The sequence below is a fragment of the Macaca mulatta genome, chromosome 3 (genome assembly GCF_049350105.2).
Source record: "Macaca mulatta isolate MMU2019108-1 chromosome 3, T2T-MMU8v2.0, whole genome shotgun sequence".
Lineage (NCBI taxonomy): Eukaryota > Metazoa > Chordata > Mammalia > Primates > Cercopithecidae > Macaca > Macaca mulatta.
The window spans coordinates 179,795,046-179,820,674 of record NC_133408.1 but is presented as its reverse complement, the minus strand read 5'-3'; the positions used below and the strand labels follow the sequence as shown (position 1 = coordinate 179,820,674).

Sequence of the window (25,629 nt, the reverse complement as noted above, 5' to 3'; positions counted from 1 at the left end):
AATGGGTTATTAATGATGCACTAATGACCACCCTGGCCTTTGGAAGCAGCTGATAACAGGGCAGCAGCTACTGCTCTGTACTCCACACCATCAGCCCACACCGGGTTTGCTGCCATTCGGGGCATGTCATCCTCTAGAGGGACACAGTCAGATTAGAGGGGTCGGGGGTGGATGGGCAGGGGACCTGAAACCCTGCCACACCAGGAAAAGCTGCAGAGGCCAGAGGGACACACCCTTCAACTTTGTAAAGGGCTGCTGTGCTTTGGGGTCCCAGAGTTTGAAACCATGGATGGAAGCCATAAGGATGGTCTGGTCTAGCCTCGTGGAAAGTCCTGCCTTAGGAAGAGGTGAGCCCCTCGCTCCTGGAGTGACTGGCAGGATGATCTCCAGCGGAACCCTGGGGAGGGCATTTGAGCCTTAGTTGCTGGGACTGACTAGCAATTTCTGAAATCCTCCCAGGTCCTCAGATCCTGGTAATTTGCTCTTTCCTTCCTTCCTTCCTTCCTTCCTTCCTTCCATCCTTCTTTCCTTCCTTCTTTCTTTCTCTTTCTTTCTTCTTCTTTCTTTTCTTTTCTCTTTTCTTTTCTTTCTTTTTTGATTTTTGATCCTTAAGAGAAAATAGTGTCCTGGGGAAATGGGATGTCAAAAAGGTAACTTTGGCTGGAGGGGCAGGAGGGTAGAAAAACTGCTCAGTTCAAAAGGAGAGAGCAACCCAGGAGTGGCAGGTGAGGGACCGTGGTTACTGAGGGGGCAGAAGGCAGGGGCTGCGGCTCCTGCATGGTGGAGGAGAGGCACTGTGGCAGGGCATGGAGGGATATATGGAAGGGACACATGGAAGGGACATGAACCTAACGTTTCTGAGATGGCTCTGTAAAAAAGGAATAATAGGAAGATTTGAAGATTTGAAACAAAGTCACAAAATAAAAAAATAAGTGGGTACCAGGCTATGTGCTAAGTATGTTATTCCATTTAACCAGCCCTCAATCCAACAGAGCAGAAGCTATTATTATCCCCGTTAAACAGTGAAGAAGCGAGGCTTGGGGGAACTGTGTCACATCCCAGGGCCCCATGGCTGGGTAAGGGGTCCAGCGGCTTTAAGCCAGGCAGGTGGGCCCCAAAGTCCATACCCTCAGCCATCTTCATCCTACTTCATCACAGGGTGGGGGAAGATACAAGTGATGAAGGCGCTGTGGGACCTGCAAGATGCTGTTTGTGCATCTCACTGGCCCTGAGGGCTGCTGAACCTAAGGGTTGGAGAAGACTTTCTCCACTGGCAGCTCAGGCTGCAGCTGAAGGACCAGGATAGACAAAAGGAATGTGGTTCCCCAGGAGGAAAGGGGAGCTCCAATCCACTTCTCTGTGTAAACTGATCAACTGCTAAACTAATAAAAATATTGGAAGGAAGCCCTGAGTTTGGATTCTGCAAACTAGGATGAACTGTGGTAGAGTCAAAAGAAAGGGCTCTGGAGAAAATGGCTTTCTTTGAAATTTGTTTATAACAACTAGAAAAAAAAAATGTGTGTGGAGTGGGTGGCTCCCGGGGAGGATCCAGAGGATCCTGAATGATGACACACTGAATAATGACAAGATCCCAGAAAGTTCTGTACGTTGTTTGAAAATCGAGACTGAGCAAGTGAGAAAAATGTACAAAATACATGGAGATCTCTTGGGTTGATGTCTTTCTGCCCACCAGTTTATTCATCTGCAGGCATCTCAGCTTAGCAGCCCCTGCATCCTGATGACAGAGGGTCAGAGACACAGCAAGAAGACTGGAGTTCTGTGTTTGCTGTGTGACCCTGAGAAAAACACTTAACCTCTCTGAGCCTCTGTTTTCTCGACTCTAGAAGGGAATCTTTATAACAGATACCCTACCTACTTCCTAGATTAGGGAGAACAAATGACAACAAATAATAGTTTTTTGTGTGCTTTTATGTTTCTATGTTTTCCTTATGTCACGGATGGCATCAATCCCAGAGAGAGCACATGGAAGGTTCACAGCTGAGATTTCCTGAGGCACCAAAATAGGGAGCTGAGGTTGGGGGGTGGGGCAGGGCAGTAAGATGCCAAAGATCGGAGGGTGCGTACCAAGATGATTTAGTTTAAATGTTGATATTGGTCAAGTACATGCCATAAGCAATGATGTAATCAGTTTGGATCAGAAATGATATAAAACGTGGAAATTTGAGAAGACTATGAAGTGATAAGGAAATAGTATACAAGTAATATAATTATGTAAAATAATACAAGTAGATGTGGATCCCAGAATGTGTATTACAACGTGGAGACCAGGAAAATGGATGCTAGAAAGAGTGGTGGAAGGAAACCAGAAAACACAGGCTTGGGAGTTGTGGGACCTAAGTTTTATTTCGAGTTTGGCCACAAATGAGCAAAAATTGACCTGGAAAAGCTCTTAAGGGATCTGATACATTTCCTCATTTGTAAAGTAGATTTTGAAAAACCTCCTCATTCATTTTCCTGAACTGTGACCCTCTAACCCAGTGTTTTTGAACATGTGGGTTGTGATCCTTTAGGAGACCATGAATTCAATCCATGAATTCAATTTCGGGGATTAAGAGTGGCATTTAAAGAAATGAAATTGACTAGAACAGGATGTTGAGCAGATTGTACATAGAAGGGGACATGTTTCATAAAACTTTTTGCTCCATTTACAAGGGGTGTGTGTTCTGGGTTGAATTATAAATTATATTTCTTATGATGAGGTTATAGTCCAAAAAATCTGAAAAACAGGGCTGTAATACACCGGTGCTGTCAAGAAAGCCTAGGCGTACTGCCTGCCTCAGTTTCCCCCTTTGCACTGGCACCTCTCTGGTCTGATCTCTTTGACTCTGTTAGTGTTCCTAGGACAGCCAGCCTCCCCCACAGTCGAAAGATATCAAGGTCCCTGCAGTAAGTGCCTTTCCCCATAGAACAGCCTCCCTCTGCCCTGCCAGAGAAGAGCCAGTAGAGAGAGGTTAAGCTGCTTATGAAGTACAGAGTTGCCTGGTTTATCAAATAAAAATATTAATATAACCATTCAGTTAAATGTGAATTTCAGATATACAATGACGAATGTTTTAGTATAAGTATGTCCCAAATATTGCACGAGATACACTAAAAAATTATTTACAGTTTATCTGAAATTCAGATTTAACCAGACACCTGTATTTTATCTAACAACCCTAAATAACTCATAAGCAAATAACAAACAAGAGGGAAAGTTTCAGAAGATTAAGACTTTTTACTGCTTCAAACTACAAAATTTTGTGTTTTAATATGATCATAAATTAACAACTGTATTGTATTATGCAAATTTATGTTAAGTTATTCATTATCTGTCATCACGCTCCAATAAAAATTGTATATATGACATTTAGGGAAAAAAATGACATCTTTCTGATAAGAGTTTTCTCTGCATTTTGGTGGCACTGACACCTTTGGCTCGCCTGGATGCTGCAGCCACAGACCTTCAGGGCCAGGTCCTTTGTGAGCGACTCATGGAATTACTTATGGCCTGTCTGGAATCCTCAAGAACAATCCCAGTGAGGAGCCAGTGGTTGCTTTCCCTCCATTTTAATGCCTAAGAAACACAGCTTGGTAATGAAATAACAGGGAAGACTGTCTCGGCCTTTCAGCTAGAGGTGGGCAGCCTCCAACCAATCAACCCTGTGCAATAGGAAGGTGAGCTTGACCAGACGAGCAAGGGGAATGCATTGTATTTTGAATCTCTGTGCCGTCCACGTCTTGGTGATCACACACAAGGGAGAAAAAGCCATTCTGCTTCACTTTTCCACAGCACAGCTCATGTCCACCAGTCAGCTAGTTTAATATTCAGAACATTCTGGCCGGCCACGGTGGCTCATGCCTGTAATCCCAGCACTCTGAGAGGTCGAGGCAGGTGGGTCACCTGAGGTCAGGAGTTCAAGACCAGCCTGGCCAACATGGTGAAACCCAGTCTCTACTAAAAATACAAAAATTAGCCAGGCATGGAGCATGGTGGTGCATGCCTGTAATCCCAGCTACTCAGGAGGCTGAGGCAGGAGAATCACTTGAACCCAGGAGGCGGGGGTTGCAGTGAGCCGAGATCGTGCCACTGCACTCCAGCCTGGATGACAGAGCAAGACTGTGTCTCAAAAATAACAAAAACAAAAACAAAACAACAACAAGCCATCCGTAGATACATGCTTTCAGCCTATCTTCAAGCTGCTTTGCTTAGTTTTTGTTGTTGTTGTTGTTGTTGTTGTTGTTGTTGTTTTTACTGATGATTATCATTCTCTTGAAGGGACAAAAATACACTACCAGTATTTTTGGTTTCACTTTTATAAGTTTTTTTTTTAACTGTGGAATACTGCTTGTGGAAGGAATGCCCGTGTCTGTTCTGGAAGGGAGGGGTAAAATGTTGCTGAGGGCACATGACAGCTTCCACTCTGGTGCAGACAGTGAAGCCTAGAGGCGGACCGGAAGCCAGGTGGCCTTAAGGAGTCTTTGAAGAATGCCAGGCCAGGATCAGGAGACAGGCTGGCTGCAGAAATGATGGGGGTTGGGGGGTAAGAGGGGTGGGGAAGGCGGGTGAGGCCTGGACAGGTAAGAGGGACTCTGTTTATCCCAAACAGAAAATAGAGACATTGATGAAGGACTCCAAGGAGAGGATGGGGAGGAAATGAGGGGAAGAAGTGGAGGAGAGATGATATGAAACTCCTCCTTAAAGCTGCTGACTCCCAACTTTCTGAAAATGACTAAGGAAGAGAAATTCCAAGGGAGAGAAACCTGTTTCTTTTTTGATCTCTGGTTCTCCCACCTGAGGAGAGGGGCCTCTGGTGACCAGACATGGACAACTGGGAGGTGCTGGTTTTTGGAAATGTGTAGCCAAGACGGGGCACCAGCAAGGATGGATTACACCCAGGGGCCACCTCTCATTTCAGACGATTTGCATTGATTCGCAACTCATCAGAAAAACCCGCCTTGCATCTCCAAGGGCTTTGAAAAGTGATACAGGAAATAAGATGTGGAGGTACGGGCGATGTTTCATCCCTTCTTCTAGTTGTAGGCCGTAACTTTAGAAAAGAAAAGCACATATGGAAATTGAACAGGACGCCATTTAGATGCCCGCAATGAGCAGGATTTGTTTTGCTAAATTATGGCTCATATCAGCAGAAATCTCATGGAGTCTGAGGACCCGCACATGCCTTATTAAGTGGTCTTTAAGCTAAATTTTGAGGGCAGGGAGAAAAACGCTACTAGGTACAGCAATAAATCGATAAATGACAGGTTTGACATATGAATTATTCCTGAGGGAAGAAACCCAGGGGACAGAATGAATAGAGAAATTCCTGATATGTGGATTTTACATGGGGGAAAAAAAAACCCAATGTTACATGCAAATAGTGATAGAGTTTTATTTTAAGGCACCCAAGGGCAGACAAGGAAAATGTAAACTTGTCAAATGTTACATTAAAAAAACCCCAAAAACACAACAATATACTTCTTAGCTGAGGGTTTTTTCTTTCTTTTGCTATTTATTTATTATTATTGAGATGGAATCTTGCTGTCTTGCCCAGACTGGAGTGCAGTGGTGTGATCTCGGCTCACTGCAACCTCCGCTTCCTGGGTTCAAGCAATTCTTCTGTCTCAGCCTCCTGAGTAGCTGGGATTACAGGCACCTGCCACCATGCCCACTCTGGTGCAGACAGTGAAGCCTAGAGGTGGACCGGAAGCCAGGTGGCCTTAAGGAGTCTTTGAAGAATGCCAGGCCAGGAGCAGGAGACAGGAGACAGGCTAAGTTTTGTATTTTTAGTAGAGGGGAGTTTCACCATATTGGTCAGGCTGGTCTCAAACTCCTGACCTCAGGTGATCCACCCGCCTCGGCCTCCCAAAGTGCTGGGATTACAGGCATGAGCCATCGAGCCCTGCAGTCTTTTGCTATTTATTTTTGTGTTGTTTGATCTATTTATTGGTTATTGAAGCAATTTTTTTTGTTTTTTTTTATGGTAAAGATGGACACATCTTGACTTATTAGTGTTTCTTTGTTGCTTAAAGCTGAAGTTAAAAATGCCATTTATTCTGCTGTAATGTCGTTAGGGATTTAGTGACAGCAGACAGAGAGGGGACACCCCAGAGAGGACAAATGACTTTGGGAACTTCTCATCACCCTGACAGAGACCTGCCTCCCGTGGTGGTAAGAAAATAGAATTCCTAATGGTATGTCAGTGTGTGCCATTCCACTTTAGATAAGCACCTGCTCCTAGAACAATCTACCTCGGACCCTGCAGTCATTCCCAAGATAACTCCCAGGAACTCTGGAGCCAGAGGATCAAATTCAAATCCAGCCTGTGTTTCTGCCTCTACCTTCAAGTCACTTACTCTCTGAGTTTCAATTTCACTTTAGTCTTTTTTTTTTTTTTTGAGACAAGGCGACAAGGCTATTGTTTTGTTGCCCATGCTAGAGTACAGTAGCACCATCATAGCTCTCTGCAGCCTCCAACTCTTGGCCTCAGGAGATCCTCCCACCTCAGCCTCCTGAGTAGCTGGGAGTACAAGCACACACCACCAGGCTCAGCTAATTTTTTGATTTTTTTTTTTGGTAGAGACAGGGGTCTCACTATGTTGCCCAAGCTGGTATTGAACTCCCTGCCTCAAGTGATCCTCCCACTTTGGCCTCCCAAAGTGCTGAGACTGCAGGTGTGTCCCACTGCACCAGCCGCTTTAATCTTTAAAATGGGGGAAAATATCTAATTGGTGTTAGAATTTCCTGGAATAGCACCAAGAGCACCAAGAACAGAGCACGTGTTCAATGAATGGTAATTCTTATTATTATTCTTTCTTTCTTTTTTCCTTTATTTATTTATTTTTTGTTTGAGACAGAGTCTCACTCTGTCACCCAGGCTGGGGTGCAGTGGTGCGATCTCATCTAACTGCAACCTCTGTCTCCTGGATTCAAGCAGTTCTCCTGCCTCAGCCTCCTGAGTAGCTGGAATTACAGGCGTGCGCCACCAGGCGTGCACCACCACGCCCGGCTAATTTTTGTATTTTTAGTAGAGACGGGGTTTCACCATGTTGACCAGGCTGATCTCGAACTCCTGGGCTCAAATGATCCACCTGAACTCTGCCTCCCAAAGTGCTGGGATGATAGACATGAGCCACTGTGCCTGGCCTCTTGTTATTTCTATCATAATTAATATTATTTGACTTGACCCCACAGGATCGCTGCTTGAGAAAAACAGGTTGGAAATGAGCTGTTTCTGCAGCAGGCCTTAACACAGCCGACACAGACACCACGGAGGAACAGCTGACCACAAGCCGCAGACTGAGCACTGGGAGGTGGACAGTACCCCCAACATTGTTAAGTGACCCACAGCGAATCAAGCGCAGAAACCACCACTGAATGGGCCGTGTGTTATGGAACTTGAGATCCTTTCATCAGACGCTTCTAGGAGACTTTTAATTTATCCAATATTTTTGGTTAACAGGGCCTATTTCTTTATAGAGCTAGGTCAGATTTATTTAACACATAAAATTTATTATGAATAATTATGGCGCTCCATAAATGTTTACTGTTACGATGGTGGTGGTGGTGGTGATAACCATCATTAGCATCTTTCAGGTCTACAAATCTTTAATTTGCAGCCAGGCTGGGGAATCATCAAATGAGATTTTCAGAGAAAGGGAAAAGATGGAGGTCGTGGTAGGGGGAGAGACTCTGCACCCCACACCACCCCACCCCACCCCTGGCAGCCAGAAGCATTTTCTCTTAATTCTGAGATAAGGTGTGGGCCTGTGATGGAACATCCCTAGGCTTCAGTTGCCTTGTCTGTAACATGGAGAAATAGCCCCTCACCCTCTGATATGGTTTGGCTGTGTCCCCACCCAAATCTCATCTTGAATTTTAACTCCCACAATTCCCGTGTGTTGTGGGAGGAAACTGGTAAGCGGTAATTGAATCATGGGGGCAAGTCTTTCCCGTGCTGTTCTCGTGATAGTGAATAAGTCTTACGAGATCTGATGGTTTTAAAAAAGGAAGTTTCCCTGCACAAGCTGTCTCTTTGCCTGCCGCCATCCACGTAAGATGTGACTTGCTCCTCTTTCCTTCCACCAGGATTGTGAGGCCTCCCCAACCATGTGGAACTGTAAGTCCATTAAACCTGTTTCTTTTGTAAATTGCCCAGTCTCGGGTATGTCTTTATCAGCAGCATGAAACTGACTAACACACCTCCTAGAGTCAATGTACAGACCAGATGACCTCTTGGGTTTGGGTCTGGTATGATTCTGAGATGATTTCAAACAGGCTTGTCTGCTGAATGTTATCAGAGCAGTCATCTCATGGGGCTTGCCAGGGATTTGGGGTTTATTTGTTTGTTTTGTATGTTTATTTTGTTTTTGGCTCTCTGGTTGGGCTGGATCTGACCACAGCATGATCATGGAAAACCCACGACTTCCTGATAATCTGATGAGGGACTTTTCTAAAAAGCAAACAGCAGCTCCAGTAAGGATGCGGAGTGTTTTAAAGTCAGTCCTGCCATTGATAACGCAACCCAATGTCACTATGCACATTTGCATCTGTGCCTCATGGGATTCTGGCAACCGTTCTTCCTCCTGGCTGCACCTTAGAATCTGCTGGGGCTTTTAAGAAGCCCGGGCCTCACTCCAGACCCACTAAACCAGAATCTCCAGGGGTGGAACCAAAGCAGCTACAGTTTGTAAAAGTTCTTGAGGACATGGAAATACCCCTGGCTGCTCTTGGGCCTTGATTGGCATGTGGCCTTTGGTCTGACTGGCGGCATGCATAGGAGAAGGCATATACAGGAGTTTAAGCTGTTTTAGAGTCTTTTGCTGTCTGAAGTCAGATTCTACCTATAGGAAAGTTGGCATCTATTTTATCATCCTGAGTTGATTCCCCGTTCAAACCAAGGACTGGCTTGCTTCTGTCAGAGAATCTGGGAATTTGGTGAGGGTGGCCGATCTGGTCTCCTTCCAGCTGGGAATGCAGGGAGCGCCTCCCCGATCTTAGGATCTCAGGATGTAGGGCTGTCCCCTTGCTCCCAACCATTTCCCAGGGACTTTTCTCAATGGAGATGAATATGGCACTGGGCAGCAGTGAAGGGCTGGCTGGCGACAGCATCAAGCCTGGCCCCTGACAGAGGCCCCAGAGTGGGAGGAGAGTGACTCCTCTGTGCAGAGGTAGCTCTGGCAATGAGCAGAGGGGAGGCCGGGGGCAATCAGGCTGCCCACCAATGTCAGGTGTGTGTTGAATGTTCCCTAACAAGGAACACGATGAAAACAAACTACAAGGAAATGCAATTCGTGGAAAATCCCGGACGGGTGGAACCCCAGGAGAACCCCTGGAATGGCCGAAAAGCTTTCTACAAGGAAGGAGACAAGATCACTTACAAATGGAAGTGAGAAAGGCACCAAGCAGGGTGACTGCAGTGGTAGAAAGCAACCCTGGAGGTGACGTCTCTGTTTCAGGAATGTTTTTCCCTATGTGGGTTAAGCGTCAGGGAGGTAGGGACGTCAGGGGAGAAGCTGCCCATGCACTCTTCATCTTGTGCCACATGGGCCACGAAGAAAGACAATTCACAAACTCAGAGGATGGACCGTGAAAAAGACATGGCAAGAGGGAGAAAAAGCCCCAGCAAACCAGGACCTTCCAGGGAAACTTATTATCCTCAGGGCTCAGAGCCTGGACGATAGGTCACAGATGATGCCTGCAAAGGTGACCAATGAGGGTGCAGGCACTGTGGCGAGGACAGGGCTGCCTGTCTTCCTGGATGACAGGCGTTTTCTCAGTGCTGTGAAGGTGCAGTGCAGACATAGCTTCAAGCCTCCCTCCCCAGCAGGCAGCCCTGAAATCCCCTTTATAGAAATGCCAGAGCCACCATTGACCCACGTGGTCAGGCAAGAACAGCAGAGCACTGAGGAATGGCATCAGAACCACGGTATCCAGGAATATTAGAGACAAGGTTGAAAAGAACACAGACTAAGCAGTCGGAAGACGTGAGTGCCTGTCCAACTTAGGCCCCATCCTAGGGTACTTCCTTATGTTCTCAAGTTATTTCTCATGGTTAGTCTTTCGTTTCAACTTGGCTAGGCTATAGTGTGCAGTTATTTAATCAAACATGAATCCCAGGGTTGCTGGGAAGGTCTTCTGTAGACATGGTTAACCCTTAAAATCAGCTGACTCTGAGGAGATTACCCTCAATAATATGGGCGTGCCTCATCCAATCGGTTGAAGGCCGTAAGAGCAAAAACTGCGGTTTTCTGGTGAAGAAAGAATTCTGTGTCTAGACTGTTGCGTTGACGCCTGCCGGGGGGTCCAAACTGCCAGCCTGCCCTGCAGACTTCACACTTGCCAAACTCCATAAATTACATGAGCCAGTTCCTGAAAATGAATGTCATTCCCTCTCTGTCCTATTGGTTCGGTTCCTCTGGGGATCCCTGACTAATCCAGCCTCTCTTTCCCCACTGATGAAATGGGGATGGCGACAACTCCCATTTCACACAGGCTTTGTGAGGATCAAGTTAACATTTGTTTAGTTTAGGATCTGGTGTAGGAACGTTCATTTATCATCATCATAATCGACAATAGTGGAGAAGAGGTCTAGTCCAATTTTTTTCTTTTACAGATAAGGAAACTGAGTCGCAGAGAGGGGAATGAGAGTAGCTACAGGTACATAATGCTGGCACTGTTCAAACGTTGCACGTGTATTTTTTATTTTTTTTGAGACAGTGTCTTGCTCTGTCACCCAGCTGGAGTGCAGTGGCACCATCTCAGCTCACTGCAAGCTCCGCCTCCCGGGTTCACGCCATTCTCCTGCCTCAGCCTCCCAAGTAGCTGGGACTACAGGCGTCCACCACCATGCCTGGCTAATTTTTTGTATTTTTAGTAGAGACTGTGTTAGTTTCACTGTGTTAGCCAGGATGGTCTCAATCTCCTGACCTCATGATCTGCCCGCTTCGGCCTCCCAAAGTGCTGGGATTACAGGCGTGAGCCACTGTGCCCAGCCAAGTGTGTATTCTTAACTCATTTAATCTCGGTGACAGCCTTATGAGCTACATAATGTTACTATCCCCATTTTACAGACGGAAAAACTAAGGAAGGGATTATGTCAGTGATTCACGTCACATTGCCAGTGGGTGTCAGCTCAAGGCCCCCGTGGGCTCTCATGGCGGGGATGATGCTAGCACCCGGGTCTCGGGGTTCCCTGCCAGGATCTTTCCACTTTCTCGCTTGGTGGGAGGCATGCTCTTTGGTCGGAGAGAAATCTAGGTTGGCCCGGTGTGAGGGAGCCATCCCTCAGCGCAAGCTTCTTTCTCTGATGCCAGCTGAGTGTCCCAGAGAGAGGCAGTGCCTGCCTCTGGTGAGGGGTGAGAACTGCCTTAAGAAGTGGGACCGCAAAAACAGCGACTGACTGTGCGCCAGGATATCTAGCTATGCCATTTTCGTGAAAAAGTTGATTCATTTTAAGGAATCACCCTCCCTCCAGGCCTCCCTCCTTCTCGGCCACTTAAACCGGTTACTCACCCAGTTGAAGTTCTTGCCTATAGCTAAGGAGGTGAGGAGTTTATCCCCTTCCTTCCAGTCTTAAATTACTAATTAAAATGGTTTGGAGACTAAGCGCCTTGCAGAAAGAGCCTGGGTGGCTTTCTAAAGCTTCTTGTTCATAACCAGAGGGAAGTTGATTCTCTTCTCATCTTTATAATAAGGATTCTTTCGCAGGGTATCTGTTTTATGCTCCCTACAGCTCTGGCCCCTGTTTGGTCCCAGCAGGGGGAGGCCAGTGGAGTTTAATTACATTCCTCCTATAGGGAACATTCAAGGAATGAGGCTTTGAAAAACAACTTGTGCGACCAAAAGAAAAAAAAAATCAAATTAAGTGAGTGAGAAACAGGAATTGCCTTTTGTGTCCTAGAGACCCAATCTAAATATTTAAATTTTAAAGACAGATTTCTAAATGCTTAACTTTATAAACCTTCTGCATTGCAATTCACAGGGGGAGTCAAACATCCCTTCTGATCTGGAATATTCATATGCCTGGACTAACAGAGTCTGGTAGCTGATATTTTCACACATGCCATTATTCAGTTATAAAACATAACCTAAAAAAAAAAAAAAAAAAGAAAGCTCACCAAACAAAACATAATGCTGTCCACAGTCCTGGGGCAAAACAGACTTTCCAGAAAACCTAGGGTGAAAGGAGTGTCTGGGCCATAAGCACACATTTTGGAAAGTTCTCTTACTCTAGACTGATTTTTCAATTGTCTTTCCTCTCTCGGCTCTGAGATGCGCAGTGATTGGCTATTAGTGGAGTGTGGAAGTAGCCCGAGGCAGAAGCTATTAATTTGCTGATTTAGTAGGTGCTCAAATACCATGAGCTGACGGAGGAGGCGGACCACAGCAGCGGTAGGGCACATAGGTAGTAAGTTTTATGTTGTCAGCAGCATTCAAGCCCAGCCTCTTGATCTTTCAGATATCTGTCCTGGATGGGAAGCTGCCCTAGACGTCCCCAGAGGGTCCCTTGGAGGCCAAGGGCTGAGGCTCCCTCCTTTTCTTGGCATGATATGTTCTGGGCAATTGCACTGCAATTGTAGGACTACAGGGACTCCAACTGTTGCCTTCAACCTACCTCCATCTCCCCCCACAGTGCCTTCTCTCCTTGACTCCACCGACCCCTTTCTCGCTGGGCACAGTAACCCACAAGCTTTATCTACTGTGACTCCCTGCTCGTCCCCCCTCAAATCTGTGCTTGGAGTTAGTCTCTAGAAAAGAAAGAGTGAACAAACTTTTCTCAACCCCTATTTCTCACGTGCCAGGCAGTGTGCTCGGCCCTAGGACCTACCAAGGTACCCAGCAGACGAGGCTTCCTGGTCGTGCGGCTTACATCCTAGCTGGGACTTGATGATATTCCCCTCCCAAGACGAGTGATGTGCTAATAACGGATGAGACCATCATGTGTCAAAACAAAGCCAGGGCCTCCCAATGGAAAATTTTAAGCCCAGTGATGAGAAGGTTTTTTGGGGGACAGGAAGTCTTTAAATTCCCACCAGATGATACCATTTTGAAGCTTCCACTCCACTGGTGTCAAAGTGACTTTGGTCAACAGAGTCTGGGGAAGTTAAAAAAAAAAGTATGTTTGTTCTTTTATTTCAAGAGCTAATTGTTGGGACTCAAACCCATTCTTTTGATATTTTAAGAGCCCATAATGTGCTCAACAGTTAAATAAACGAGCCATTCAGTTGCGAATCTAGCTCCATGCCAAGCGGATGCACAGAAGGTTGAGCTTCACCTGTGGAGTTGACGTTCCCAAGTTTATTTTTCATTCCTGCTTTTCTGGATGGATGTGAACCAACCCCACGAGCTTATTTGCTTAGCAAAGCTTGGCCCCTCTAGAGGCCCAGCAATTGAATATGAAAGACTCTGATTTGCTACATGAAAGACACAACATACGTGCCGATTGGTGCGGCCCATTCCCGGGAGAGACTCCTCTTTGCAGGTGCCCCTCCCTCTGCTCTGCAGGGACTCAGTGGGAGGGGCACTTGGGGCATTAATTGCTAAAAATTCAAAGTGCTGGAGTGCTGCACTTGATTAAGCTAGGCAGCCCAGATAAAACACTGGCAAGTCCGTCCTGCTCTCCACCCTACCTCCCCCGTGCCACCGTGCCACCGTGCCACCGTGCCACCGTGCCACCCCCATTGCAGGCATGTGGGCCTTGGCTGCTGCGTGCACTCACAGGCTTCTGGGATGACCAGGGGCTCCCAGGGGGGCAGTGGGTCAGGAGGTGGAGCAGAAGCAGGGAAGATTCTGGGCCTCTCTGGACCTGGGAATAGAGTCAGAACGAGAATAAAAGGAGAAAGAGGGGAAGGAGACCAAATAGTGCTGTGAACAATGAAGAGAGAAAAGAGGAAAGAAAACAGAGAAATGGGGCGGGATGAGAGGGAGAGGGAGGAGAGAGCAGGCAGGGAGAGGCGCAGCAGGTCTCTGAGCTCCTGACTGCCACCGCTGAGGCTCCTGGGAGCAGCTTCCCAGGCAGAGCAGGTCAGTTTCCCTACGGGTTACTGTGGGCACGGGCTTTGAGTATCTCCAGGGAATGTGGAGGAGTCCGGAGTCCTGAGTAGTGGCAGAGGAAGGTCTTGGCACCCATTCGCGGCCCAGATGACTCCTGGGAGGCACAGCCTGCCTCCCCAGAGGTATCCCCAGGATGAGGATGGGCAGATGGCCCGGATCTCTAAGATAATTTTGTGTGCATAATAATGAAATGGATAGCTAAGATCCAAGGCCCTGCCACCTGATCCAGATTGACTGGTCACCCTGCTTTGGGAACTCCTGAGTTGTCCACTGATGGGGCACCGAAGTCCCTAGTATCCTGTGTCTTGGGAGTTGGTGCGGTGGTAGCAGTGACCACAAATCTTAACTTCCAAGATAGAGTTCTAGGTACACACCCAGAGAGGTCCCTCTTCCCAGCCCATGCTACTTTTCCTCCCTTTGTCTGATATTAGTGGTCGGGATGCTACTTCCCAGGGCCAGATGCTTCCAGGAAGGACAGGAGGTGGGTACCTAGGATACGTTTCCAAGGCCCCCTGCTGAAGCTCCTATTCCTCTAGTGAAAATAGCACAGATTCTGTTCTAGGCCACCAAAGAAATGGCATCAGGGGACATTCTCTTTGGCTACAGTACTTTGGCATGGCCTCCCACATGGCACCGGAAGCTACTGTCTACAACCAAGGGGCGTAGGGGAGTGAAGAGGGCAGGTGGAGCTCCCTGCTTCAAAGGGCTGGCCTGATGGGTCCCGTTGGATATGACAGGTCTCCAGTCTACACATATGTCCTGACAGAAAGCTCAGGTTGCCACCTTCATCTGCTTTGAAAATGACTTTAAATCAACTCAAAAGCACCCCCTAGCCTCCCACCATGGAAACAATTATTGAAGGAAATAGATGATTTGAGGCTTTATTTAGGATTAATACACTTCTAAAATGTATTAGGATTGGCTCATTCCCGCATCACTTCATCTCCCACTCAATAAAGTGAGTGCCATCACGATTATGGAATAATCGTGAAACCATGAGATTTATTAGCAGAAGGTAAACCACTGCAGAGCATGAGCATGTTAAGTGTCATGAGGAATACATGCTTGCCACGTCCGGCACCCGTGACAGAGACACAGTACTTATGGTTCAGAATCTGGCTCCTTGTACATAGTGTGGGCCATGGACCGGCGGTATCAGCATCACCTGGGAGCCGGTTAGAAATGCAGACCCTTGGCCGGGCACTGTGGCTTATGCCTGTAATCCCAGCACTTTGGGAGGCCCAGGTGGGCAGATCACCTGAGGTCAGGAGTTCCAGACCAGCCTGGCCAACATGACGAAACCCCATCTCTACTAAAAATACAAAAATTAGCTGGGCAGGGTGGCGTGAGCCTGTAATCCCAGCTACTCAGGAGGCTGAGGCAGGAGAATCGCTTAATCCTGGGAGGTGGAGGCTGCAGTGAGCCAAGATCGTGCCACTGCACTCCAGCCTGGGAGACAGTGAGACTCCGTCTCAAAAATAAAAAATAATAATCACAAAAAAGAAATGCAGACCCTCAGGCTCGTCCCAGATCTGCTAAATCAAAATCTGCAGATGTAACGACTCCCGGGTGGTTCCCATGCACGTTAAACTTTGTGATGCTCTAACCAAGGGCCGCTGCCGCAGCCCGTTGCCATTTTTCTGACGCTGCAGTGTCCCTGTTCTTTGTTTTAGATTTCAGCATTAGGGCTGTAAGGCGTTCTCTGTTTTGCCTCTTCCCTTGTCCCTGTGGCTTCGTGCTCTGTTGTCCTGTTGTGCTGTTATGGGGTCTGTCAGAAGGCAGAGACTCCGCAGCACCTCTGACCTCTGTGTGGCTGGGGGACTGAATTGATGGGGAACTCCTGAACTTACTCCTCGACAACTGTGGGTAGCCCGACCCCAGCAGACCTGGGCACAGGGGAGGAAACCTTCCCCATGGGGAAAATCCCATTTCTAGTTTTTTACTTGATCTCAAAGTCAACCATGCCCTACTCCCTGGGTGAGATCCACATGGGGAGACTTTTTTTTTTTTTTTACATAGTGAGGATGCATTTGTGTTAAGCTATTCACTTTTTTTCCTGTCCAACCTTTCCTCTGTGACAAAGGATGTGTACTCATGAAAAAGCTAGTTGGGGGCAAAATGGCTATTTTTTTATTTGTAAGCACATAATATGCTTTTCTTCTTGGAGATCCTCTGACTGCTTCAAGGAAACAATCCTCAACCTTGCTCACATAGCAGCGTGAGCTAATCAGCTGAAATAACCAGCACAGAATGTTCTTTTATCCTTAAGAGAAAAAGAAAGAGTAAGTTGTATTTTAATTAGATATTTATAATGGTTACAAAGCAGCTCTTCAAGAGAAGTTTTAAGAATTTGGCCTTCCTTCTAAGGCATAACTGTGCTCAAATTATCCTAAAGAGAGGCTGTATATCAATCCAATCCAGTTTGTGATAAATTTACAACTGGGTTCTGCACAGCAGATTTATAACAACAATTAAGCAGAAGGAAAATGGGTCATAAATTTTGGCTGGCACAGTCCGGCACCAAAGAGAAGAAAAGAGAATGGTTTAGCCAGATCAAAAGTCAATAATTTCAGCATAGAACACTAAAGCTATAAAAGACACAATTTATATGAAAAGAAGTTGCGTTTTTTCCTCTCTCATCCTTTCCAAAATTACATGAGAACACAATGAAGCATCCATATAACAAAGGTCTCTTTAAATAAATGGTGTGGTTTTTTCAGCTTTACGAGTGGTACAAATGGTACAAACCTTTTCCCACTCTTCCACTATTGGATTTACTGAACGCACCTCCTTTTCCATAGACCAAGGCAACATGGGAAAAAAGAGACTTCTCCAAGAGTTTGGGGGACTTGAGAAAGAAGATTTTAAACTGAATTTTGATGGTGGGACAAGAGAAGGGGAGGCCAGATAAAATCCCCAAACAAGATGATTTGAAAGAAAACACATGTGGCCCAGAAAGAATTAGTCTGGGGGCATGAATTAAAAAGTGGATTGAAGCCGGGTGTGGTGGCTCACGCCTGTAATTCCAGCACTTTGGGAGGCTGAGGCAGGCAGATCACTTAAGACCAGGAGTTCCAGACCGGACTGACCAACATGGCAAAATCCCATCTCTACTAAAAACACAAAAATTAGCTGGGTGTGGTGGCACACGCCTGTAATTCCAGCTACTCGGGAGGCTGAGGCAAGAGAATCACTTGAACCCGGGAAGTGGAGGTTGCAATGAGCCAGGATTGTGCCATTGTACTCCATCCAGCCTGGGCAACAGAACGAGACTGTCTCAAAAACAAAACAAAATGAAACCAAACAAAAACAAACAAAAAAGTGGATTGTAACTGTTTTAGAAGCTGGAAGCAAAATCTATATCCTGAAAGGAGAAATGCAGTCAAGGCCCTATGGGATGAGAGGTGGGATGTTGCCAGACAGCATACGCAGAGGCAAATCCCCGATAGTGAAGAAGACCTTTGAGTATCCTTATATGCGCCAGGGGTTTAGAACTGCTAACAGTAGAGAATCTGAATTATTGACTTTCATGCCTGACATTTTCACTTCTCAAATGGTGAAGGATGCAATAAGGCAAAACTGCTGAGCTGGACCGACTGGCCCTGCAGAAATCACAGGAAACTTGGGATGAAGTGGCCACATGATTTGCAAGAAATAGGCAAGATCAGGCTGTTCCAGACACTGCCGGACTTATACCTTCTAATTTGGCAAACTGGATTTTAAAAGTTCAGAGGGAAGGTGAGCATGATCACGTAACAGGACATTGAGAAGTGAGAGCTTCTAATCTAGGGGCCATGGATTCTATGTACATGGGTGGGCAAACACACTGTTTCCTGGCTACCCAGAAGCCATTTACCCCACTTTTAGTAAGAGCGATTTGGGGATCCACCTCTCCTCCACTCTAGAGCTCAGTGGTTCGGGTAAGGCCTCACCTAGCCACCAACTCCAGGGATGGGGCACATGACCCAGGTCTAAGCCAATCAGGGGATCATATTCCCTTGGGGTCCAGGGATTGGTTGAGGGGTGGGTGCATGACCCTCTCGAGGTCACTGAGATGCCAGGAGGCTTTTGCTGAGACTTCCAGGAAAGAGACTCTTGCTTCTTCCTGTTGAACTTGAACCTGCTCTCTCCTACCCCCATCCTCAGCCTATAAAGACACTAGAATGATTCAAAGAAAACTTAGAGCAAGGAGTCATTGGCCTAGGGAAGAGGGTCCTCCCCACTCCCAAGCCAAGGAAGGGGGTCTTCAGCAGAGCCACTCATAGAGGTGGGGCATTCTCCTTGGCCATCTGCTCATGCAGCAGAATTGCTGATGTGCCCTCTTTACCTATTAGAGCAAAGGATAAGTACTTGGAGAGACATGGCAAGGCGGAGGGAGGAAGAGAAGGGCAGAAGGTGGCCACTGTGGGTGTGGCCCAGCTGTGTGTTTCCCATGGGCCGGGTGGACACTGGGAAAGGCATAGAAGCTGGAGCCATCTAGCTGGTAACCTGCCCAAGATTCCCCACCAAGCAGCCTTGGGGCAGGAGCTGGTGGTAGGAGCTGGAGCCTGTCTTCCTGGCAGGGAATTATGCAGTGAGGACGTCAGACCTGGGAGCCCTCTGAATACGTCTTCCATCTACCCCACTAGAGGTCCCCTGGGGAAGGCACTGAGGGCAGCCCCAGGTAGGCAGGATTTGGGGATCCGTTCACAGGCCCCACTCCTGTAGGAGAAAGGGAACCAGCAGGGGTGGGGGAGGAATAGAAGGAAGGGGAAGAAACCGACCACTCCTCCCCAGGGCAGTGTCCTCAGGCCACAGGTCAGCCTGAGCTACGAGAACAGAAGAGCACTGGTTGGATTTGACACTGAAGTTTTCATCTGGGTCAGACTGGCCTGGACTTTTTAATGCCCCCCAAAATGACCAGAAATCATTGAGATCTGTCCAAGGTATCATCATGGACAGGGAAAGGAGATTCATCAGAGCACATTTAAAGGAAAAAAATGAAACAAAACAAAACAAAACAAAAAAAACACTGAATGGTTTTAAGTAGGTACCTCACTGAGTTCAGACTGTTCAGAACACTGGTTACACAGCTGTCTTGAGACCCCTAGGGGAGATCTGCCTGAGAAGGGAGTATGCCCAGAGAAATTGGAGCTGAGAGATGGGGAGAGAGAACAACCTGGACAGGGCTTGAGCCCCTGAATCAAGCCATACCTGAAGGCAGCTCTGCCCTCTGGACTTTTCAGTTATAGAGGTCAGTAAGCTCCCTGAGACAATCCGGGCTGAATTTTCTATCACTGTCCACAGAAGAGTCTGAACTGATGCCATACACATATCTGCTCTTTCTTGGAGGAAGGGATGTAGCTCTCATCAGATTCCCATGGTGCATTGCTATGAAAGAAATTGCTCGGGGAGAAGAAACTCTAGAGCTCAAATTAAGCAATCTCATTGACAAATACAAGGGAAGGCCATCTAATGAGGCATGGGGATGCTCTACAGGGATGTCACAGAAGAGCTAGACCAGAACACCCTCGTGCGTAGGGCTGGAGCCCCAGAGTCTGGCATTAACTGGCACTCAAGAAATATTTGTTGAATGGAAACCAGCAGGAAAATTATAACAAGTCATACTTTACATGCAAATTTTCAGGAATATTTTCAGGAAAATATCTAATGTGTGAACATCTAATCTGCATTTCCATGTCCTGACAGATGGCCCATATTAACAGAGCTCTGATTATAGTAAAAAAAAAAAAAATTAAAAAAATAAAAGAAGGAAAGAAAGAAAAGAAAAAAAGAAAACCTACCAATATTCATTGAGTGGGTGCCATGTGCAAGGCTATGCAAAGCAACATTATTGTGACTACCAAATGTATGTTTTGAAAAAGACAGCTGTAGATATTCCCATTTTTCAGAGACTCCCCCCCAACAACCAGCTATTACATACAGGAAGAAAATCACATTGGGGCTTGCATGGCTTAGGAGGGCTTTGAACCCTGCTTTTTTTCTTGGAAGAGGGATCTGAGCCCTTGAGGATCTAAGGCTGTCTTCTCAAAGTGGAACCAGGGACCACCTGTATCAGAATCACTGGAAACATTTACTTAAAACGTGGGTTCCTCGGGAGACAGAGGTTGCTGTGAGCCAGGATTGCACCACTGCACTGCAGCCTGGACGAGAGAGCGAGACTCTATCTCAAAAAAATAAAAATAAAACGCGGGTTCCTGGGCCCCAGCCCAGACTTATGGAATTGGAACCCCTGAGGTCAGGACCCTGGAATGTCCATTCTAAGCAGTCTTCCCTTATGGTTTTATGCACACTAAACTCAAAAATTTGACCTGCTGTAATCTGTTTATTTGACCAAGGGCTCTCAGTGCCTTGCAACATTCTGTACAGCCCCATAATAACATGTGGGTCTCTCTTTTTTTTTTTTTTTTTGAGACGGAGTTTCTTTCTTATTGCCCAGGCTGGAGTGCAATGGCACAATCTTCACTCACTGCAACCTCTGCCTCCCTGGTTCAAGTGATTCTCCTGCCTCAGCCTCCTGAGTAGCTGGGATTACCGGCATGTGCCACCACGCCCAGCTAATTTTATATTTTTAGTAGAGATGGGGTTTTACTGTGTTGGTCAGGCTGGTCTCGAATTCCTGACCTCAGGTGATCCACCCACCTTGGCCTCCCAAAGTGCTGGGATTATAGCCTTGAGCCACTGCGCGTGGCCTAACATGTGGTCCTCTGGGAGGAAAAGCCCTGCTCCTAGGCTGGGGGCATTGAAGGAGGCCAGGGTGTTGTGAGACAACACCCTCCTTGAGGTCATGGCCAGTGAAGGCCATGCCAGAGGTAAAAGGTGCACGCGTGAGGGCTTTTGAATGGAAACACTTGCTGTGTCCTCCTGGCAGATTGACATAACTGGATGTGACTATGGTTATAGCTGGTGGAATCGACTCCTGTGGTCCCGTGGCTCTCTAAATGACACCACACATTCTAGACCTGATTATCTGCTGCCTTCTACTGCCCTGCAGGCCTGTGTATGGAAGGAAGATATTGTTTCATAGACATAACATTGCTTCTCAATTGGTGATTGAATTCCTGCAAGATGAGGATCTGACTTCTGTCTCTTAGAGCTTCTGCCCCCTCTCCTAGCCTCTGCCGTGTCTACTACACTGCTGGACACTCTTTAGATGCTTCAAAACCCTTAATTTGAAGTGCTTTCTGGTTTACTGAGACCAGAGTGTTGGGCTTCCCTCCAATGCCTTCCTGGGACAGCATGCTAAGCTTCCTTTGAGAAGTCACCTTCCTGAGTTCTCAGTCATTGACTTGAGCATGATTGACCTAGGGCTGGAGTCTGATTGGTGTAAGCCTATCAGGGACCCCATTCCCCTTGCTGCAGAGGAGTTGGTTCAAGAATGGGCAGCGGGCCGGGTGCGGTGGCTCACGCTGGTAATCCCAGCATTTTGGGAGGCCAAGGCAGGCGGATCACCTGAGGTCGGGAGTTCGAGACCAGCCTGACTAACATGGTGAAACCCCGTCTCTACTAAAAATACAAAATTAGCCAGTTGTGGTGGTACATGTCTGTAATGCCAGCTACTTGGAAGGCTGAGGCAGAATTGCTTGAACCCAGGAGGTGGGGGTTACAGTGAGCCCAGATTGTGCCATTGCCCTCCAGCCTCGGCAACAAGAGTGAAACTTCACCTCAAAAAAAAAAAAAAGGGCAGCAACCTAAGCATTCTCGTCAGGGTGACTCTGTCTGGGAATTTTAAGCCACACACCCTCTCTTCTCCATTGGTTACAAGCAAGGAAGTGTGTAGTCCCAGACACTCTTGACAGGCTTCTTGGGGCTTTGAGAGGATAGCATGACAGAGTATGGGGCCAATATAAGAGAGCACAGCCAAGAACTGGGGAGACAGAAACGGACCTGTGCACCAGTCTGAGACCAAGACAGAGATTCGCCTGGAGCCGTATCTATTCCTGAGCTGCTCAATTAAATGTACTCAGAAATACACATTTATGAGTCTTTTTGTTTGTTTTTACTTTTGTTTTTGTTTTGCTTAAATCAGTTGGGTTGGGGTTCTGTTATCTGCAACTAAATGCATCCTAATAGATTGCCTCCCTTCAAGCTCGGTTTACTTCTTTTGCGCTAATGCCCCCTAGTCACCGTTGGTCCCTCCCTCTCCCCTTTCCTCAATTTAAGAACAAATACACAAACCACTGCATATAAAACAGAATAAGATGGGTTGCAGGGTTATTTGGATTCATGGCTTGTTGAGATTCCATGCCCAAAGAATATTGATTAATGGATCAATGTCAATCTGGAGGGAAGTCCTGTCCTGTTCAACATTTTAATCAATGACTTGGATGAAATAGGAGACATGCTTAGTAAGTCTCAGATGACACGAGGCTGGAGGAATTGCTAATACAACAGATGGCAGAATCAAGATTCAAAATTATTTTGACTGACTTGAACAGTAATAAGGATAAATATAAACTCTTGCATCTAGGCTCAATAAATCAATTGTGTAAGCAGGGTTTGGAAAGGCCCAGCGTGGCAGTTGTCATAACTACTTAGAACTTGAAGTTGACCATAAGCTCATGTTGAGCCTAAAGTTAAGACAATTAATTAGTGACACAGTGAATGCAGTTTTCAAATATTAAAAAACTGCTGTGAAGAAGAGACACTGACTTTGCCTTTACTTCCCCAGTAGAAGAAAAAAGTAGAATTTCCTGGGAAGTGGTTTTCAGTTCACTGTATGAAACATTTTTTGATGGTTCCAGTAACAGAACAGACCACCTTCCAAAACTGTGAATGTAATAGCAATTATATCAGAATGTAATAGCAATCATATCAGAACGTAATAGAAAGCATTCCATTGTGGTGGTCTTCCTTTTAAAGCACAGGTTTAAAAAATGAATCTCTTTAACAACTCACGAGCCAAAGTTATACACACACAAGCATCCAGAGGAAAAAATGAGGTGATAAAGTAGTCTTGCCCAGCGCCCTCATTATATCTGCTACAAGAGATCAAGAGGGGCCTCATCTAGAAGAAATGCCCAGAATCTGGCCTGGGCGCTGACGGGCCCCATCTTCCCTTATTCTATTTGTGAGCCTCCTCCTCAGCTTCCAGTCTTCAGTCCAGCTTCAGCTTGGCCTGTCCTTTTGTCCACTCCTGCCTTCCAGCTTAGCTCTCTTTTCTGGCTCACACCTGCGTCCCTCTGTTTGGCAGCTCCAAGTCAGATATTGGGAAGCCATAACTCCTTCCCGAACCCTGCCCTTTGGGCCTGACTCCTTCCTGAGCTTCCACAGCTTCCTCCAGCCAGGCCTGGCTTCGTGGACTACCCCAGACAGCGAAGGTGCACACACAATTTGTCTTTTTGTTGTGACTGTCGTTCTCAACATTCCATTTCACTTGCTAACCCGGAGAGCGGGAGAAGCCGAACAATGACCCTATTTCATCTTATAAGCTTAGAATGTGATATTAGCAAGTTATTAAAAATAAGTTTCACTTCCACAAACACAACATCAATTGTCCTACGGATATCCCATGGGTAACTGGACCCAACTTGTACTCACGTGTTTCTCCTTAAAAAGGTCCACCTCTCTCAGAAGCTTTTCTTGGCAGTCAGGGTTGGTGGCCAGTAGGTAGGTGGCAAAAGAAAGTGTGTTGGTGACGATTTCATAGCCAGCGATGAGGAAGATGAAGGCCTGGCCCACAATCTCGTCCACAGTCAAAGGCCTGGCCATGGGCCCGGCCTGGTGTTGCCGGGAAGGGTTCGGCTTGCATCGGGTAGAGGAGAAGACATCTCCGACCATGTCAAAGTCTTGCACGCCCACGGGACTTGCAGAATGTCGGGCATCCAGGACCATTTGGAGGAAGTCCCTGCGCCTCTAAGGGGCAAAAGGAAGAAAATGTACATTTTGACCTTACAGTCATGCAAAGTGAGGCTTCCTGGAGAACAAACGAGGAAGATAGATGGGCGTAGCTTTTGAAGAGCTCAGTAGGAACAAGGTTCCTCATTGCTGGGTTATCTGGGACGGTGAGAACCTGGAAGCCACCTGAATGTCGCTTAGTATGGCACCGGTCAGGCAGGTTCTGGGGCACTGAAGAGCAGCCTGGGCTGCTGCCCTGAGCAAGGCAGAGGCCATTCTATCTGGGCTAATTTGAAAGTCATTGAACCACTTTGGTAAGTAAAACAAAGCAGGTCATGGAACAGTATGCACAGTGGCTCTCGTTTCTGCAAAAACAGCAAATGTACTAAATATATCATCACCTATATCTGTCTATGCATAGACATTTTCTAGCAATGCCCCCACCCAACAGTTCACAATGAGCTGGAGGAGGCAGGGAAACCAGGAGGGGGCTTATATTTTTTACTTTATGCATTTTGGTACTGTTGGTTGGTGGTTGGTTTTCCAACAATAAAACAATGAAAACATCACATAGATTTAAAACCAAGCATGTGCTGTACTGCTCGCTTATGTGCAGCTTAGAACTTAGATGGGCAGCCACCAGGTTTGCTCACACAGTAGAAAGTTAACAGAAGTGGGGGCAAGGGGAGGGGACTAGTTTGGCGGTGCCTGTCTTCAAGGTCTCCAGGCTTTGCCTTCTTCATCCCCTAGCCTTCATATCAGATCTTCACATCGGTTCCCTCTTTTTCTCAGTAATCCCCTACCCCCATTTAAGTAGTTAGAGCTTTCTTTCCATTTTCCCTACCTCCTTTATCAGTCATTTGCACATTCTTCATATTTTCACTATTACTCATTGTAACAATAGGAGTGTTTCTATATTGCCTCTGTGTTAACAGAGCCTATTCCTAGAACATCCCTTCTTTGAAATTCTCTTTAACGTCATGAAAGACAGCCAACACATTTCCGTTTTCTGAAGTTTATGGGACTAAAATGGCAAAAGGAGAGCATCAGAATCACCAACAGAAAAATATTAGAATTTCATTCAAAGTACTGTGCTAGTTGCAGCATTTTCTCAATTCATTGGCCTCTGAATTTTGATTAAATTAATAATCTATGCCACACACATGAGTGTCTGATTCCATCTTTTTTTTTTTTTTTTTTTTTTTTTGAGTCTTGCTCTGTCGCCCAGGCTGGAGTACAATGATATGATCTTGGCTCACTGCAAACTCTGCCTCCCAGGTTCAAGTGATCTTCCTGCCTCAGCCTCCTGAGTAGCTGGGATTACAGGCGTGCACCACCACGCCTGGCTAATTTTTGTATTTTTAGTAGACGAGGGGTTTCACCATGTTGGTCAGGCTGGTCTCGAACTCCTGACCTCAGGTGATCTGCCCGCCTTGGCCTCCTGATGATTCCATCTTTTAAGATTGTTGTTGTTTCTTGTGTGTTTGCTTTTTCTCCTCCATAAGATTATAAGCAATTCCAGGGCAGGTCCCCACCCTCAACCCCTGACACCGTGCCTAGTTTTGTGCTGAGCACATGTTAGATGTGCAGTCCATGACTCAACAGATAAAAACGTAATGCAGTGCATGCATTTGGAGGATGGGTGTGTTGAGTTTGATGACAAGTGCATGCTCTTTAGAGCGGGGATCTTGGATGCTGACACTTTTGTAGCTCTACTGCGCCCCAGCCTTGTGACT

At 46.6% G+C, this 25,629-nt stretch overlaps 1 protein-coding gene across 2 annotated transcripts in view; it reads right to left on the bottom strand.

Moving 5' to 3' along the window:
• TBXAS1 (thromboxane A synthase 1) overlaps window positions 1-25,629 on the bottom strand; it is a 194,930-nt gene that overhangs the window by 39,191 nt on the left and 130,110 nt on the right. For both annotated transcript variants that reach the window (XM_015135045.3, XM_001109275.5), the window contains exon 9: window positions 23,597-23,911. In XM_015135045.3, the coding sequence (XP_014990531.1) occupies window positions 23,597-23,911 (315 nt within the window). The remainder of the gene's footprint in view (window positions 1-23,596; window positions 23,912-25,629) is intronic.